This window comes from Cherax quadricarinatus, chromosome 9, assembly GCF_038502225.1.
Source record: "Cherax quadricarinatus isolate ZL_2023a chromosome 9, ASM3850222v1, whole genome shotgun sequence".
NCBI lineage: Eukaryota > Metazoa > Arthropoda > Malacostraca > Decapoda > Parastacidae > Cherax > Cherax quadricarinatus.
The window spans coordinates 54,022,300-54,042,459 of NC_091300.1; the positions used below are offsets into that span (position 1 = coordinate 54,022,300).

Sequence of the window (20,160 nt, forward strand, 5' to 3'; positions counted from 1 at the left end):
TATTATTACTATTATTATTATTATTATATACTCCAGTGTATCCAAAACATTGCTGTGACCTTTAAATACTATGTATATATTTCTAGACAATAGTATATGACAATGGTTGGTGAAAATGTTCACCTGTCACTGTGTTCATGACTATTTAAGCACTATTTCAGTACCTAATATTAGTGTCAGAACAAAGTTTAACTATGAAATCACAAGAACTGTGGAGAAATTTTCTCCAGGAGGGGGGTATCAGCCCCCTTCAGCCCCTGTCAGCCCCTTTCAACCCTGAGGGGCCCAGCCCTCTCAGAAGGGGTAAGCATCTTATTTACTGCTACAGCAAGTAATTGATCCCAGATGCAGTACAAGTATGTGACGTGGTCAAGCGACCGCCGCTCCTTGCAAGACTCCAGTGTTGCAAAGTGTATTTTAATAATAGACAGTCCATATCTTACCTTAGCAGGACAATTAAGGAAAATCCTGCTCCCACTTTATTACCATGGTAAAGATAGTGTACACTGTTGTCTATGCTTAAGACAACAAGAATCAAACATTCTGCTTTGCTTCATGGAAGAAGTGGCAAGGAAGCAAAAGTACTAGGTCAGCTTTTCCTTTATGTGCGAGGGGTAGTGACGGTGTAGGAGGTTGTGGCATCTTCAGATTACTTTTGACTCTACTGGGAGTCACACTGATGCCAGGATAACCAACAAAGAACACTGATCCGTGCCTTAGTGTGAACAAAGTGTCTCACAAAACACAATAAACATTTACAGAGAAGTGTAATCAGCTTCTTTAGTGATAAGATTGTGAATAATAAAGACAAATCTTGTGGAACATAGTGTACCAGTGTGCGTATTCCAAGATTATGGAAGACGTGGACATCCAAGGACACTTCAGCTTCTATCAAGTCACCGATACCTGTCGAAGGTGTGAAGAACACCATAGCTTACGTTACAAGAGCAAGGTAGGTTATGAATTTCTTGTAGTACGGGGGGCTGCACAGTTCTTGAGTCTCAAGGAGTTTGTAATCAACCTATAGTCGGCAGTGAGATGCGGACTTTTGAGTCCACACAAGTAAGTTTATCAGCAATCAGCGAATGAAATATGCTGACATAACACCCCCTAGGGGTAATTTATTGTTTACATAATATAATTCATTTCAGCCCGTTGAAAAATGATCAAGACAGCTACTCAAGACCTCGTCTGCAGGGGCGGCTGTGTGGACGAGAGCTGTCTTTCTAAGCTAAGTTTCCCTATATTTAAACTATAAACTTAGCTGGTAAACCATTTCTCAACAGTTTACAAGTGATTTTCCAAAAAAAAAAAAATATTTATATGAGTATTAATGGACAAATATAAGGTTCCCATATTCTAAGGTAACTTAGTTTGGTATAAGAACTATTTCTTTGTGATATCTATGCGTAAATATGTCACAGATATAGTTATGCGTAAATATGTCACATAGATATAGTTATGCGTAAATATGTCACATAGGCGAGAGCAGCTGCTCTTACCTATGTGCTGGTTATTAGTGCATTAACTTACAATTTCAGGGCACATATTCTAATATACTTCAAATTATCAGCTCTGGTCGATGGGTCGTGAAACAATAAACAAATGCAGGTGCCCTTACTTGAGTGTTATATAGAAAATTGAGAAGTGTACAGAAGGCGTCTTTTTGATTGGCTTTATTAACTCACAAATAAAGACCCACAAAGGGTGAAGGAGAAGTGGAGATGGTTGAAGAATAATGGGGAAGAGGAAAGACAAGAGCATAAGAGCCAGAGCTACACCCTGTAACACAGGTACTGTGTGGCATATGTTGTATATGATTGTTCACTACACTACATCCTTGTCATGACAACACCCACGTCTCGTGGGTGTTGTCATGACAAGGATGGTGAGAAGTACAGTCGCAAACTAGTGTTTGGAAAACAAAAACGGGATGTTCTTAAAGTTGCACAGTTGCACATGCAGGAACAGTGACTTATATACAAGACTAAGTGTAGAGAGTTGTACAGGACAGAATTGTATAAAGTTGGGAAGAGATTTAAAGCATTACCAGAGAGTTTAATAGTATCCTGATCGGCTATAAATTTTCAACACTTTTATTTTCGTACTATGGATTTTTTCACAATTTTCATGTTTCTACACAAAACATAAATCTGTTATTTATATTAAAACTAACATAAGTATATAAATAAGATATATATATATATATATATATATATATATATATATATATATATATATATATATATATATATATATATATATATATATATATATATATATGCATATAAATAAAAAAAACATCAATTATCCTTTTTCATTTTGTACATAACATTTCAAGCGTCAGAAAACATTTTAACTTCTCTGAAATAATGAAGGAAAAACTTTTTAGTCATTATGTATTTTCCAAAATTTTATTAATTTATTAAGTTAAAAATGAAATTTTTATTATAATCTAAAAGATCAGGCAATTTTACTTTAATTAATTTTAACAAATATATATTAATTTTGAGAAATAAACAGGTTTTGTAAAACTGCGAGAACATTACTGAAAAAAATATTTTGATTTTTAGGCTTTTATTAATTAAAAAACTCTTAAGAGGTAATAAAACAACATAATATATCATGAGGAAAACATGATTATAAAACACTTGAGTAGCCAGAAGCTTGATACAACAGCCTAGTGTATCAATACAACAGTATGATCAACAATCCTCGTCTAACATCCGCCTCAGAAATCATAAACCCAAGAACAACAAACATATTTTATAACTGTCCTTAGATGACTGATACTTACAGACAGCAAAAGAGTAACTCAGCCAGACACTACAGCAGACTTGATCATTTTGTTGAAATCATATTCTTAGTTTTCCTTATTTTAGTTATGTTTTTAAATATATTAATTAAATGTTGTTAAGTTTTTACATATTTTACATGAGACTATGTATATAGTTTGTCAATATAAGACTGCAATCATTGGTGTGCAGTTGCAGTGGGTTGCAGCATCTGTCACGCTGCTCAAACTGTGATGATATTCACCTTAGTTTAATAATGTTCATTCCTGTAGAAACCCTTGTATTGAAAGTCTAGTGAACAAATATTTGAAAAGGCAGAGTAAATTAGACGATTCCTGGTCAGTGATTATTCCTGCTTGTGCTTGATGGTGGAGCAGACTCGAGAGAAGACTGTCAGAATTACCCACCAGAAGAACCAGGTAACAAGAGCCATCACTCCTGTCAATAACAACCACACGTCTACGTTGTACACTTCGTACCTGTAACATACAATATTAAATAAGGTATATTTAAAGTTATATTAAAATGTCTGTCATAAGACGGAATATCTCTGATCATGAAATATTTAAGATTTGGTGTTAAAGAACATAAAACATTTGAAAATCAAATTATCTCGGGATTTCTGCTTATCGAACCTGAATAATTTAGTATTAATGTATTATTTACGATAAATATATTTATTCTTTTTATTTATTAATGAACATTTATATAATACTTATTTACAGATAAACAAAATTAAAACCAATGGATGCGAAATTCATCGCAATTTTTAGATAAATGATTCAGAGAACCGACAAGTTGATAACTTAGAAACCTGTAAAACACTTGATTATCTTTATTATGGAAACGTTCCGCCACAGTGGCTTCATCAGTCCAATACAAAGAAGAACAGTGAAAATCAGGAGTTTGAGGTAGTCTGTCCCTCAGCTGGAAATCGATGTAAACAGTCCATCAATCTTGGAAATGAACACATCATATGCGTGAAGAAGTGGCTTATGTACTGTAGACAGTATATAAGCCCTTTCTTTGCCTGACACTTCGTCTACAATATATAAGCCCTTTCTTCGCTCATATGCTGTAATCAGACCATCAAGACTGATGGAGTGATTACATCTACTCCAGGCCGGGAGGGACTGATTACTGAAACTCCTTCTGATCATCACCATTCTTCTTCGTATTAGACTGATGAAACCACTGAGGGAGAAACGTTTTCACACTATAGATACCAAACTGTTGCATATGTGTCTGTGTGATATACACAGTACGTGCACCTGTTGTTACTTGTGTGTGTGTGTGATATACACAGTACGTGCACCTGTTGTTACGTGTCTCTGTGTGATATACACAGTACGTGCACCTGTTGTTACTTGTCTCTGTGTTATAAACACAGTACATGCACCTATTGTTACTTGTGTGTGTGTGTGTGTGATATATACCCAGTACGTGCACCTGTTGTTACGTGTCTCTGTGTGATATACACAGTACGTGCACCTGTTGTTACTTGTGTGTGTGTGATATACCCAGTACGTGCACCTGTTTTTACTTGTGTGTGTGTGATATACACAGTACGCGCACCTGTTGCTACTTGTGTGTCTGTGATATACACATTACGTGAACCTGTTGTTACCTGTCTCTGTGTGATATACACAGTACGTGCACCTGTTGTTACTTGTCTCTGTGTGATATCCACAGTATGTGCACTTGTTGCTACGTGTCTCTGTGTGATATACACAGTACGTGCACCTGTTGTTACTTGTGTGTGTGTGATATACACAGTACGTGTACCTGCTGTTACGTGTCTCTGTGTGATATACACAGTACGTGCACCTGCTGTTAAGTGTCTCTGTGTGATATACACAGTACGTGTAGGCTAGAATGAAATTAGCTGTGAGGCACCCACACCATCGTATGTCCTCGGATCACGGTAAAACACCTAGCTCTGCTGGATGCTTGATTCTTGTAGGATTGGGTGGTCCTGTGGAGTACAGAGTCATGTGATTATCGCTCACCATGAGGTGGGCTAAAACGACATGGGTTCGAGTGTTTGGCTAGTCGCAGTGTTGTTATTGGTATACACACACACACACACACACACACACACACACTCACACATACACACACACACACTCACACACACACACACACACACACACACACACACACACACACACACACACACACACACACACACACACACACACATACACACACACACACATACACACAGGAGGGAGGAACCTGGGAGGGAAGACTGGGAGGTACAGCTCACAAAAATGGAGGAAGAGTGGGGAAGGAAGCTAGCTGAGCTCGGCAGGGTAATGGAGGAGAGGATAGCTGAAGAGAGCAGAAAGTGGGGACTAGAAGTCTTAGCAGCAGAAGATAAGATAAAGTGCTTAGAAGAGGAGCTAAAAAGCCTGAAACAGAATAGAGACAAATGACAGTACAGGAATGACATCAAGGGCTTCTATACCAGTCACAGACAAGGGGGCTGTAGGGACTCAGGAAAAGATGAGTACAGGAAGAGCAATCGTGAAGCCTGCAGTCAATGCAGGAGACAAGACCTATGTAGAGACTAACAGTCAACTACAGTGGCAGGGAACAGCTGAGCAGGGAAGACAGTCCACTGAGCATAGGGGCTGCAGCAAGGGCAGGGATTGAAGGCAGGAACGTCTCGATGGAAGGAGATAAAACACCTCAAAGGATGCACAGAGAGAGACAGTGGGAGGAGGAGAGGGAGAGATCAGTGTTTGTCTATGGGCTCCAAAAAATTGAAGGGGAAACCTATGATGAAAGAATCCAGGGGGAGATGATAGCAATCAATGGTATTTTGAAAGCAATAGGAGAGGGAGACATGACCCAGGTGGCAAATTTTCGGAGAATTAGGTGGTTTGCACACAGAAAGAGACGGCCTGTCAAAGTAATCTTCAAGGCAGAATCAGTTTGAACCAGGGTCCTGCAGGAGAAAGCACGACTGACGGACAACCAAGAGTACCGGAGCGTGTACTTCGATCACGACAGAAAACAGGAGGAAAGGACGAGACTGAGAGAGAGGGTACAAAAACTAAAGGAGGAATGGGAGGCAACGATGAGATCGAGCAGAACCCAGACTCAGGTGGAAGGACAAATACACCCTACAGAGACACCCACAGAAGGACTCTAACCACAACAACCCTGAAGCAACTGAATAACCTCAACCAAAACCCGCACACTGTTCCCTCTGCCCCAACCCCCCACCCCCACCACAAACCCCACCTCTACAGCAGCCCCTTTTGGGCACTCTGCCCCCACCACCCACCACAAACCCCCGAACACACTGTGACAACCCCAATGCAACTGAACAATCTCAACCAACACCCACGCACTCTGCCCTCACTCCCCACCACAAATCCCAACCACACCACAAACCCCCATAGCCCCCTCAGGGCTCCCTCCCCTCCAACCCCAATATTCTCCCAGGTCCACCATGATAGACAAAAAGCTGAAGGTGTGGTACAGAAACGCAGATGGAATAGCAAATAAATACGAGGAATGGCACGAAAGAATCAATGAGAAGTCACTGAGACAATAACAAATGCAGTCTTCCCACCGGGATATCAGAGCTTGATGAAAGATAGAAGGAGCAGAGGGGGAGGAGGGGTTGCACTGCTCATAAAAAACTGATGGAGTTTCGAGGAAATGGAGGGCATGAAAGAGAAAGGGACTACATAGCAAGCACAATTCAATCTGGAGAACATAAGGTAGTCATTGCTGTGATGTATAACCCACCACAGAACTGCAGGAGGCCAAGAGAGGAATATGATGAGAACAACAGAGCAATGGTGGACACACTGGCTGAGGTGGCATGAAGAGCTCAAATGCGCAGTACAAAGTTACTGGTTATGGGTGATTTCAACCACAGGGAGATCAATTAGGAAAACCGGAGCTTCATGGAGGCCCCGAAACATGGAGAGCCAAGATGATGGATGTGGTACTGGAAAACCTCATGCATCGACACATCAGGAACACTACCAGAGAGAGAGGGGAGGATGAACCAGCAAGATGGACCCTGTGTTCACTCTGAGTAGCTCAGACATTGATGACATCACATATGAGAAGCCCCTCGGAGCTAGTGACCACATAGTCCTGATTTTTAATTACAGAGTAGAGTTACAGGTGGAGAGGGTAACAGGAGCCGAATGGGAAAAGCCAAACTATAAAAAGGGGGACTACACAGGTATTAGGAACTTCCTGCGGGAGGTGCAGTGGGACAAAGAAATGGTAGGAAAGACAGTAAATGAAATGATGGAATATGTAACAACAAAATGCAAGGAGACAGAGGAAAGGTTTGTTCCCAAGGGCAACAGAAACAATGGGAAGACCAAAGCGAGTCCTTGGTTTTCCCAAAGGTGTGGGGAGGCAAAAACTTTGTGCATTAGAAAATGGAAGAGGTATAGAAGGCAAAGAACCCAGGAAAACAAGGAGATCAGCCGAAGAGCCAGAAACGAATATGCACAGATATGGAGGGAGGCCCAGCGACAGTACGAAAATGACATAGCATCGAAAGCCAAGTCTGACCCGAAACTGCTGTTTAGCCACATTAGGAGAAAGACGACAGTCAAAGACCAGGTGATCATTCTGAGGAAAGAAGGTTGGGAACTCACAAGAAAAGATCAAGAGGTATACGAGGAGCTCAACAGGAGATTTAAGGAAGTATTCACAGTGGAGACAGGAAGGACTCTGGGCAGACAGGACAGAGGGGGACACCAACAGGGAATAGACCAACAGGTGCTAGACGATATGCACACAACTGAGGAGGAGGTGAAGAAGCTGCTAAGTGACCTTGATATCTCAAAGGCAATGTGACCGGACAACATCTCCCTGTGGGTCCTCAGGGAGGGAGCAAATATACTGTGTGTACCATTAACCACAATCTTCAAAATAACAAAAAAAAAAAAGGCACAATACCGTGACTGGAACGACACACAAATAACCCACACATAGAAAAGAGGAGCTTACGACTACTTTGTAAATGGTCCAAGTCGGACCGAAACGTCGTCGTAAGGTCCTCTCTTCTATGTGCGGGTTATTTGTGCACAATCTTCAACACATCCCTTGAAACTGAGCAACTACCTGAGGTATGGAAGACTGCAAATGTAGTTCCCATTTTTAAAAAAGGAGACAGAAAAGAGGCACTAAATTACAGACCAGTGTCACTGACCTGTATAGTATGCAAAGTCATGGAGAAGATTATCAGAAGGAGAGTGGTGGAGCACCTGGAACGGAACAAGGTTATAAACGATAACCAGCACAGATTCATGGAAGGCAAATCCTGTGTCACAAACCTTCTGGAGTTCTATGACAAAGTTACGGAAGTACGACACGAGAGAGAGAGACGTGGGTTGATTGCATTTTCTTGGACTGCAAGTAGGCCGTCGACACAGTTCCTCAAAAGTGACTAGTGCAGAAACTTGAGGATAAGGCGCATATAACAGGAAGGGCACCGCAGTGGATCAGAGAATATCTGACAGGGAGGCAACAACGAGTCATGGTATGGGATGAGGTATCACATTGGGCACCTGTGACGAGCGGGGTCCCACACGGGTCGGTCCTAGGACCAGTGCTATTTCTGGTATATGTGAATGGCATGATGGAAGGGATAGACTCAGAGGTATCCCTGTTCGCAGATGATGTGAAGTTAATGAGGAGAATTAAATCAAATGAGGACCAGGCAGGACTTCAATGAGACCTGGACAGGCTGGACACGTGGTCCAGCAACTGGCTTCTTGAATTCAACCCTGCATAATGCATTGTGATGAAGATCAGAGAAGGGCAAAGAAGACCGCAGACCGCGATTCTAAAAAGCTCAGAGATCTCCAGTGAATACTAGAAAGGACTGCCCCTTCTAGCATCCAGCCTGTTACTGGGTTTTCATAACAATTAGCCAGTATCCTTGTCCAATTATCCATTAGAATTCAATAAGAATTAATAGTGCTTCAGGATTACAATTGGTAGGCTACTAACTAGAGAAATTAAAATTTAATGAATTTATTAATTAAGTTGTCTAGGCGTATAACAAATTAAATTAAATTAAATTAATTACAAAAATTAAAATAATGTTAATCACTTCTCTCGTGTACAGTATTATTGTGCTGAAAGCACATATCACATTTTTAATTCTTAAGTACCATCTGGTACATTAACATTTAATAATACAATATACAAATAAGTGTGTGTATGTGTGTAAGTGCTCTAAGTAGTTCGCCATGTCTCACGACTCGACTAGACTTAAACAAGTGACTGACAAAGTCCTCACATAAACTAACTTCTTCACCAACTGGCAGTCAGAACAGTCTGCTTGAACAATGAAAAGAATGCTAAGCCCAATAGCAATATAACAAGCAACTGCGACACAGAATCAGGAACAAGGAGATAATATAATGACACTAAGTAGGGACCATCAGCAGATCCTCCACAAAAGTCACAAAACTCCCATACTACTGAATCTAAGTTCAGCATAAGAAAATCCCCGACTGTGACAGTACACAGATACCAGTACAAGTTAGGTCAGAAGCTACAGCTCAGGACCTGAGTTGCTCAGTGTGTCTATGCAACACACAACCTCTGTACAACGTCGAAAATCACTAAGTATATACAATGTTCTGTGAACAGAGTCCCACAGAACCTTCAACAATAATGAGACAGAGACGATCTTCCAATAAGAGCCAGTAAGGGAGATTTAGGCACTTGTCAGGAATACATCCAACCACCAAGAGAGTCTAGACCAGACTGAATACTTCAGGCGAGGTGTGAACACCCCCCTCTATCACGTGATAGCTCTGTGGACAGTTGCTGCCCAGCAACAACAAGAAGCCGGCAGAGTAACGAGCCACAAGCGATAATTACAGTAGTTAGACTTGAACTTTGAGCACATAATATATGTATTACATCCTACCTAACAAAAGTAACTAAGACAAATAATAATATAAAGCAATGTATTCACGATTTAGCTATTATCGCAAATATAAGCAATATAAAATTACATGAAAAGGTAATATACATTATATACATTTAATATACATCATATACATTGCAACCCATTCAGGGGTTGCAACCCCCCCCAACACGACAAACGGTCACATTAGGAGTTGCGTTAATGTCTTTTACATTATTACTGATTACTCATGTCACTTTAATACAATTTAATATAAAAATCTAGAGTCACTCTTGTGCCAAGCACTTCTATAATTTTTTAATGTCTATATCACTAAGTTATGCCCCTAGTACTAGGGCAGTACATAGTATCGTATCTCTGCATACTCGTGGTTATGTACATCAGTGTAGAGACAGGATAGCGTAGACAAGCATGGCACGTTGAGGCTCGATCATAGTAGTGGAGACTGCATATACACGATAGTCTTGTGCGATAGACAGGAGGCAGCATTCCACTCTTAATTAGTGGTAGTGGAATGCTATGCAGTATGGACATCTGAGTATGAAACAGCTTAAGGAGTGTAGTGAGGGGGGGGGTCAGCGGCAGGACTGTTCTGCCACTCAGTAACATCGCCCACACAACACTACCCACTCAACACTCAGCTTCTGCCTCCAACTGCTTCCTCACACACATATCACTACTGTGAATATATAAATATAATAATTACACATGACATGAGTATACATAGTTAATATGGGCTGGAGAGATTACGTTACTTTACTGAATTTGACATAGCAAGTAACAAAAGGTATTTGGGCATAAAATTACATTAATTTAATGTAACTGATAATTATTAAGGACGTGACAGAGCGTCAGCAATTACATTACAATGACCACTTATGTGTTTTATACTAGTAGAATAAGGTTGGATTCTGAGGGCCCACCTCATGATCCTAGCATTCTTACTCTTCATAGTGTTTATGTAGGTGAGTGGATTGTGGTCTGAAAAAACGTTAATTTTAAATGGGGAAGTGCCCAAATACATGTCAAAATGCTCCAAGGACACCACAAGAGCCAAAGCCTCTTTCTCAATAGTGGCATAATTTTTCTGGTGTCGTTTGAGGTTAGATGAATAGTAACATATAGGATGGAGAATGTCAGTGGATGTTGACTGTTGGAGCAGCACAGCACCCACTGCATAACCACTCGCATCTATATGTAAAAAGAAGGGAAGATTGAAATTAGGACTCTTCAACACAGGAGCAGAGGAAAGCAAGTGCTTCAACCTATTGAAAGAGTCTGAACAATCTCTAGTCCAGATGAACTGAACTTTGCTACTAGTAAACACAGTGAGAGGTGCAGGTGGAGGTGTGTGTGCTGGCTTGCCTGTCACTTGACACATGTGGCAACGTCGCACATGATCAGCTGCTGTTTCCTTCATCTTTGGCAAAGTAAAATGTTTTGCCAGTTTACCGAGTGTCTTCTTGACACCCAAAAGTCCTTCTATGGGACTATTGTGAGCAAAATCAATGGCTTGTTCACGAAATGTAACTGGTAACACTACGAGATGCTTGACTGTGGTGGAAACACTATCAGCTGGCAACTTACATGTATTTTTCTCCATCAGTACACCATTACTATAATAGTAATAATTATCGAGATCCTTTGCTTCACTCTCAGTAACTGCTATATCTCTCAGTCTTTCCAGTGACTGATCAACAAACTGATCCATGATTAAATCATCATGAGTTAGAAATTTAACGTCAGTTGTGTCCTGACTAGGTTGATGACCGGGGGGAGTTAATGTTAATGATCCTGGGCGCAGAGCATCACTGAACAACATATTCAAGCCCAAATCATTGTCATCCACTAACACAACAGGAGACAAGGATGGTTGTTGAATCTTTGACATAGCTCTAGTAATTGCGCTGAGAGGAAATAAAATAGGCTTCTTTCTCTCTACAAGCTTCAATTGCATAATTATCATCAGTGTTATTATCAATCACAAGTGGTTTCTTACATATACCAGCATGAAGGATATCATTCCCTATCAACAAGTCCACTGACCTGATAGGAAATACACCACTGGATATACCCACTGAAATATAACCAGTATAATAGCTTGTTTCAATGCAAACTTTGTGCAGGGGTACTTTTATAACAGCCCCTCCATAGGCTTCTAACAATACATCTATCTTGCAATAGGTATCATCAGTTATGGGCAGTACATCTTCTTTTAATAACGTGAGATAACTGCCAGTGTCTCTGAAAGTAATTATCTCAGATGTGATTCGTCAAATCCTACTTTACCTCTCGATAAGTAAGGACTCATCACTGAACGAATCTTTTTGTCAGATACACTTTCTGATGCTAGTCATCCGTTCTGAGTAATATTATCTAAAACAGTAGGATCAGAGGTATTACTAGGATTTTGGTGCCTTTGTTGCTCAGAAGAGGATACGACTTGAGTGGGGGCGCCAGCCGCACGACTGCTTCTCGTATCTCTTTCTAACTTATAGCAATACTCTCTAGCATGTCCTTTTCTGTTACAATAGGTACATTTAACTTCTTCTCGTTATCAGACTTCTGTCTACCCACAGAGACAGACTCAGGATTGTGAGTTTTCCTGGTAAAGGTACGAGAAGTTACAGTAGCAGGTACATCAGGCCGGCAATGAGCAGCTGATTTAGGTTGCCAACTTCAAGGACAATCTTTAGTTACCTTGTTTCTTTGTGTTTTAGTATGCACAAGTTTGTGAGAAATCTCGTAATTGTCTGCTAATGCTGCAGTTTCCAGAATATCCTAGGTAGTATGATCAATCAGATATTCTTGTATGTCAGCAGACATACAAGAATATCTGATTGATCATACTAACTTCTTGACCAACTGGCAGTCAGAACAGTCTGCTTGAACAATGAAAAGAATGCTAAGCCCAATAGCAATATAACAAGCGACTGTGACACAGAATCAGGAACAAGGAGATAATATAACAACACTAAGTAGGGACCATCAGCAGATCATCTACAAAAGTCACAAAACTCCCTTACTACTGAATCTAAGTTCAACATAAGAAAATCCCCGACTGTGACAGTACAGAGATACCAGTACAAGTTAGGTCAGAAGCTACAGCTCAGGACCTGAGTTGCTCAGAGTGTCTATGCGACACACAACCTCAGTACAATGTCGAAAATCAATAAGTCTATTCAATGTTCTCTGAACAGAGCCCCACAGAACCTACAACAATGAGACAGAGACGATCTTCCAATAAGAGCCTATAAGGGATATTTAGGCACTTGTCAGGAATACGTCCAACCACCCAGCAAGTCTAGACCAGACTGAATACTTCAGGCAAGGTGTGAACACCCCCCCTCAATCACGTGATAGCTCCATGGACGGTTGCTGCCCAGCAACAACGAGAAGCCGGCAGAGTAACGAGCCACAAGCGATAATTACAGTAGTTAGACAATCAAGACTTGAACTCTGAGCACATAGTATATGTATTACATCCTACCTAACAAAAGTAAGACAAATAATAATATAAAGCAACGTATTCACGATTTAGCTATTATCGCAAATATAAGCAATATAAAATTACATGAAAAGGTAATATACATTATATACATATAATATACATCATATACATTGCAACCCATTCAGGGGTTGCAACACAGACAGAGTATAGACTAGGTGGCCAAGGACTGCAAACCTCGCTCAAGGAGAAAGATCTTGGGGTGACCATAACACCGAGCATGTCTCTGGAGGCACACATCAACCAGATAACTGCTGCAGCATACGGGCGCCTGGCAAGCCTGAGAGTAGCGTTCTGATACCTTAGTAAGGAATCGTTCAAGACACTGTACACTGTGTACATCAGGCCCATACTGGAGTATGCAGCACCAGTTTGAAACCCACACCTGGTCAAACACTTCAAGAAATTAGAGAAAGTGCAAAGGTTTGCAACAAGGCTAGTTCTGGAGCTCAGGGGTATGTCTTACGAAGAAAGGTTGAGGGAAATCGGACTGACAACATTGGAGGACAGGCGGATCAGGGCAGACATGATAACCACATACAAAATACTGCATCAGAGAGATGTTATGAAGTATTTCTTCAGTCATAGAGTCGTCAGGAAGTGGAAAAGCCTAGCAAGTGATGTAGTGGAGGCAGGAACCACACATAGCTTTAAGACGAGGTATGACAAAGCACTTGAAGCAGAGAGAGAGAGAGGACCTAGTAGCGATCAGTGAAGAGGCAGGGCCAGGATATATATATATATATATATATATATATATATATATATATATATATATATATATATATATATATATATATATATATATATATATATATATATATGTGTCGTGCCGAATATGTAAAACTGGTCAATTAGCAAGAACTCATTTAAAATTAAGTCCTTTCTAAAATTTTCTCTTATACGTTTAAAGATATATTTTTTTCATTAATGTTAATGTAAATTTTTTTTTAAATTTGCACCAAATGAATCTTAGAAAACTTACCTAACGTTATTATAACAAGAACAATTTATTTTAGCCTAACCCAACTAAATATATTTTAAAAACGTTTACAGTAATTTAATACTAAACAAACACAATGAAATATATTTTTTTCGTTAGGTTTAGAATGATTTTGGCGAAATTATTGCATACACAAATTTTCTCTTGTCTTATATGGCAAGATGAACGTCGCTATTTAAGCCAAGATCGCAAGTTCTGCCTATTCAGCACAACATATATATATATATATATATATATATATATATATATATATATATATATATATATATATATATATATATATATATATATATATATATATATATATATATATATATATATATATATATATATATATATATATATATATATATATATATATATACATATATATATATATATATATATATATATATATATATATATATATATATATATATATATATATATATATATATATATATATATATATATATATATACATATATATATATACACACCCCTCTGGGTTTTCTTCTATTTTCTTACTTGTTCTCGTTTATTTCCTGTTATCTCCATGAGGAAGTGGATCAGAATTCTGCCTCCGTAAGCCATGCGTGTTAAGAACATAAGAAAGAAGGAACACTGCAACAGGCCTACTGGCCCATGCAGAGCAGGTCCATGTCCCCCCCCAAATTAGACCAATGACCCACCCCCCGGATTATCCCAATGACCCTATTAGTCTGGTCATCCCCACTCAAGGATGGAGCACTGTATCAGACCCAACAGCACAAGCTAGTCAGGTCCAACTCACACCAACCCACACCCACTTATGTATTTATCTAACCTATTTTTAAAACTACACAACGTTTTAGCCTCAATAACTGCACTCGGGAACTTGTTCCACTCATCCACAACTCTATTACCAAACCAGTGCTTTCCTATATACTTCCTGAATCTGAATTTTTCCAACTTGAAACCATTGCTGCGAGTCCTTTCTTGGCTGGAAATTTTCAGCACACTATTTACATCCCCTTTATTTATTCCTGTTTTCCATTTATACACCTCGATCATATCCCCCATAATTCTACGCCTTTCGAGAGAGTGCAGATTCAGGGCCCTCAGTCTATCCTCATAGGGAAGATTTCTGATACGTGGGATCATCTTTGTCATCCTCCTTTGTACGTTGTCCAGTGCATTTATATCCATTCTGTAATACGGTGACCAGAACTGAGCAGCATAGTCTAAATGAGGCCTAACCAAGGATATATAGAGTTGAAGAACAACCTGAGGACTTCTATTATTTATACTTCTAGATATGAAGCCAAGAATTCTGTTAGCTTTATTGCAAACACTAATGCACTGTTGTCTTGGTTTTAGATTACTGCTAACCAGAACTCCTGAATCCTTTTCGCAATCAGTAGTATTAAGATCTACATTATTTAGTTTATATGTGGCATGGTTATTTAACTGTCCATCACTTAGAACTTTGCATTTGTCAATATTAAACTGCATCTGCCACTTCTCCGACCATTGCATCAGTATATTCAAATCATCCTAGAGTGCTCTAATGTCCTCATTAGAATGAATTGGACGGCCTATTTTGGTGTCATCAGCAAATTTGCTTATGTCGCTATTTATTCCCTCATCTATGTCGTTTATGTAAATTGTGAACAACAACGGGCCCAACACTGACCCCTGAGGAACACCGCTTGTGAGTTGCCCCCATTCGGATTTCTCCCCATTTATGCAAATTCTCTGCTGTGTATTTGCCAGCCATGCTTCTACCCAGGAAAAAATTTCTCCTCCTATTCCGTGTGCCCTAAGTTTCCTCAATAGCCTCAGGTGTGGAACTATCGAAAGCCTTACTGAAGTCCATATACACAATATCATATTCATTACCATGATCTACCTCCTCAAACACCTTAGTGAAAAAAGTTAGTAAATTTGTAAGACAGAAACGCCCCTTTGTAAAACCGTGTTGAGAATCATTAATCAATCTGTGCCTGTCAAGATGGCTACGAATTGCTTCGGCAATTATTGAATCTAATTAATGAATCTATAGTTCGAAGCCAAGGACCTGTCACCTGCCTTGTAAATAGGTGTTACATTTGCCATTTTCCACTTATCAGGCACTATGCAGTTTGTAGTGATATGTTAAAAAGATTAGCCAAAGGTATGCTAAGTTCCTCTTTACATTCCTTTAACACCCTTGAAAACAGTTCATCAGGACCTGGGGATTTGTTAGGTTTTAGTTTCTCTATTTGTCTGAGGACCATGTCACTAGTTACCGCAATCGCACATAGTTTATTATCATCCTGTTCTACGTAATCTATTATTTCAGGAATATCGCTAGTATTTTCCTGGGTGAAAACTGAGAGGAAGTAGGTATTTAGAATTTCACACATGTCCTTATCACTGTCAGTGATCTGACCAGAGTTACTCTTAAGTGGGCCAATCTTGTCACTAATCTTACTTCTGTATACCTGAAAGAACCCTTTTGGGTTAGTCTTTGAGTCCCTTGCGACCTTAGCCTCATAATCTCTTTTTGCTTTTCTTATTCCTTTCGTTCTCTCTTTAATTGAATATATTGATTTCTTAACTGCCCATCCCCTCTTTTGATACCCCTATATATGCCTCTCTTTTGACAAATGAGATGTTTTAATCTATTGCTCATCCATTTGGGATCATTTTTGTTAGATCTATTTTCCCTAAACGGAACAAAAGTTGTCTGGGCAGTTAGAACTATGCTCTGAAAAAGTCATATTGGCAACCAAGATCACCTACCTGACCCATCTTTCAGGTTGAACCAGGTCTCTGTTATACCAATAATATCTATATTACCTACACTTGCAAGTAATTTTAGCTCATCTATCTTATTTCTTAGACTCCTACTATTTGTATAGTAAACCTTAAGGGAGCTAGTCACTCGTTGCCCTCTACTATCTATATTTGTTGGATGATCAATTGATTTGCCATTACTAGCAACTTTATTTTGAATATTATCTTTTAAACATATTCATGAGGTATCCCGGTAATAACTGCTGTTTTTAACCATAATGCTGCAGCCTGATTGTTTCCCGCAAACACCCACGCCTCTATAATCTATCAGTTTAAATTCCTAGACAAGTCATCAATTACCCTCTCAATTGAATTGGCTAATGCAACCACTCCATCCCCAGAGAGATGAACCCCATCCTTTGCATACATATCACGTTTGCCAAAGAAAAGGTCCCAGTTATCAATGAATGGGATTGCAAGTTCCTTGCAGTACCTGTCTAGCCAGCAATTTATACCAATTCCCCTAGACATCCATTCATTGCCCACTCCTTTTCTAGGCAAGATGCTACATATGACTGGGATCCCTCCCTTACACCTAACTACTTCTATGGCTGACCTGTACTTATCCAGCAGCTCCTCTCTCCTGCCCTTCCCAATGTCATTACCCCCAGCACTAAGACAGATAATGGGCTTGTTCCCATTACCTGCCATAATATTATCCAACCTGCTGACTATGTCACCAACACCAGCTCCAGGAAGACACACTCTCTGTCTGACCTTTCTGTCTCTGTTACAAAATGCACGGTCCATATATCTTACCTGAGAATCGCCTACTATTAAAATATTCTTACCTTGATTAGCAGGGGAATCAGTGGTACCTTCAACCTCACTAACCACTAAAGTACACTCGTCTTGGAGAACAGAGAATCGATTTCCTACCTTCACATCTTCTCTGTTAACTCTCCTCATCTTCCTTCTTCCTGAACTGTGAACCACTTGCCACTTAAAGCGGCTGCCACTATCACTGCTGGTGACCATTCCTTCCTTACCAGCTAAATCCTTCTCACACTCGCTACCAAACTCATCTATGCGAAGCTTCAGCCTCCTATTTTCCTCCTGAAGAAGTAGAATCTCCTTCTTCAACACATGAACCTGGGATTCTAAAGCACTACAACAAGCCATGGTATGGGTAACAGCCCACGCTGACTCCCAAGAGCTTGGCAGGTATGATCGCACTTGACCAGTGACCTCAGCGTACTGTTGTAAGAGGAGACTAAAATGATGGGAGCAAGGGGCTAGTAACCCCTTCTCCTGTATATATTACTAAATGTAAAAGGAGAAACTTTCGTTTTTTCTTTTGGGCCACCCCGCCTCGGTGGGATACGACCGATGTGTTGAAAGAAATATATATATATATATATATATATATATATATATATATATATATATATATATATATATATATATATATATATATAACTACTCTGCGCTAGCTAAGTATTCGAACCCATATTGTACTGGCCTGCCTCATGGTAGGCGAGAACTACATGACGCTTTAATCTACAGGACCACCCAACCCTACAATAATATATAAATGCTGCTCGTGAGGGTAGTACACCAAACAGGGATGAGAATGAAATTAGCTTAGAAGCTCCCACACCTCCGTATGTCCTCGGATGGCGGCCCAACAGCTAGCTGTGTGCTGGCTGCGCCATTCTTGTAGGGTTGGGGGGTCCTGTGGTTCAAAGCGTCATGTGGTTCTCGCTTACCATGAGGCAGGCCAGTACAACATGGGTTCGAATCTTTGGCTAGCGCAGTGTTATTGATCAATACCACTCGTCCGTGGTTACAATAATATATGGTTTAGAAAGACACGCAAGCAAACACTATGACATATTTATTAGAAAACGTTTCGGTCCTGGGACCTTGATCACTTCTAACATACAGAGGTAGAAAGACATTATATATATAGGCGGAGAGTGAGGTATGACGCACGTGACCTGAGGAATGTCATAAGAACATAAGAATGGAGGAACACTGTAGAAGGCCTACTGGCCCATGCGAGGCAGGTCCTTATCAAAACAACCTCTACCTATGATGAGGACGGGTAGACGATGAAATCATGTGACTCATGTGTTGTTGGGTTGGTGCTGCTTAAGTATCATGTATGCCAATGTTTTTGAAATTTTGTAGTTTCCAGTGTTGCGTTCTATAGTGTCGGTGACGGCGATTAGTGAGGCTTCTAGGCACCGTCGGCGTCTGAGGTCTGGTTCGGTGAGAACGAGTTGTGCCTCATTCCAGTTCATTAAATGCCCCGTGGAGTCTCTGTGGAGGACACAGGCGTACCTTACATCGTCTCTGTTAGAGGCATTTCGATGCTCATTCAGGCGGACTGTGAGATCTCTGCCTGTCTCGCCTACATATTTCTTGGGACAGAACCCACAGGGGATAGTGTAGACGCCTGCTGTAGAAGTTAGAGGTGCGGGACTGCGTTTTGTAGTGAGGCCTTTGATAGATGATGTGTTTATGGTGGAAACATTGATGTTACTCATAGCATGTGCCCGGCAAGTATTCGTGGCAACATCGCCACATGGGAGTACTATGAACTGCTTAGGGGGCTGTTCCATGGGCGGTTTGTTGAGGATAGCTTGTTGGTTTAGAAAGACACGTAAGCAAACACTATGACATATTTATTAGAAAACGTTTCGGTCCTGGGACCTTGATCTCTTCGCATCTCTAGCCCTTGTTTTCTAGAAGAAGAATGCACTTACATAACACAAGCCTTTACACGTCTTCAGTTCCCATCTTTCTTCATCCGAGATTGCAGACTCAAGGCACAAGCTATATATATATATATATATATATATATATATATACATTTTTTATTTTTTTTTTATTATCACACCGGCCGATTCCCACCAAGGCAGGGTGGCCCGAAAAAGAAAAACTTTCACCATCATTCACTCCATCACTGTCTTGCCAGAAGGGTGCTTTACACTACAGTTTTTAAACTGCAATATTAACACCCCTCCTTCAGAGTGCAGGCACTGTACTTCCCATCTCCAGGACTCAAGTCCGGCCTGCCGGTTTCCCTGAATCCCTTCATAAATGTTACTTTGCTCACACTCCAACAGCACGTCAAGTATTAAAAACCATTTGTCTCCATTCACTCCTATCAAACATG

At 40.1% G+C, this 20,160-nt stretch overlaps 1 protein-coding gene across 5 annotated transcripts in view; it reads right to left on the bottom strand.

Annotated features, from left to right (window-relative positions):
* Positions 1 to 2,483: 2,483 nt before the first annotated feature.
* Positions 2,484 to 20,160, bottom strand: part of LOC128686044 (UDP-glycosyltransferase UGT5) — a 255,734-nt gene continuing 238,057 nt past the window's right edge. Inside the window, exon 10 of one of the 5 annotated variants that reach the window (XM_070083432.1) lies at positions 2,484 to 3,274. In XM_070083432.1, the coding sequence (XP_069939533.1) occupies positions 3,142 to 3,274 (133 nt within the window). In that variant the 3' untranslated portion in view covers positions 2,484 to 3,141. The remainder of the gene's footprint in view (positions 3,275 to 20,160) is intronic. The other 4 variants (XM_070083433.1, XM_070083430.1, XM_070083429.1 and 1 more) reach the window with 4 other exon arrangements.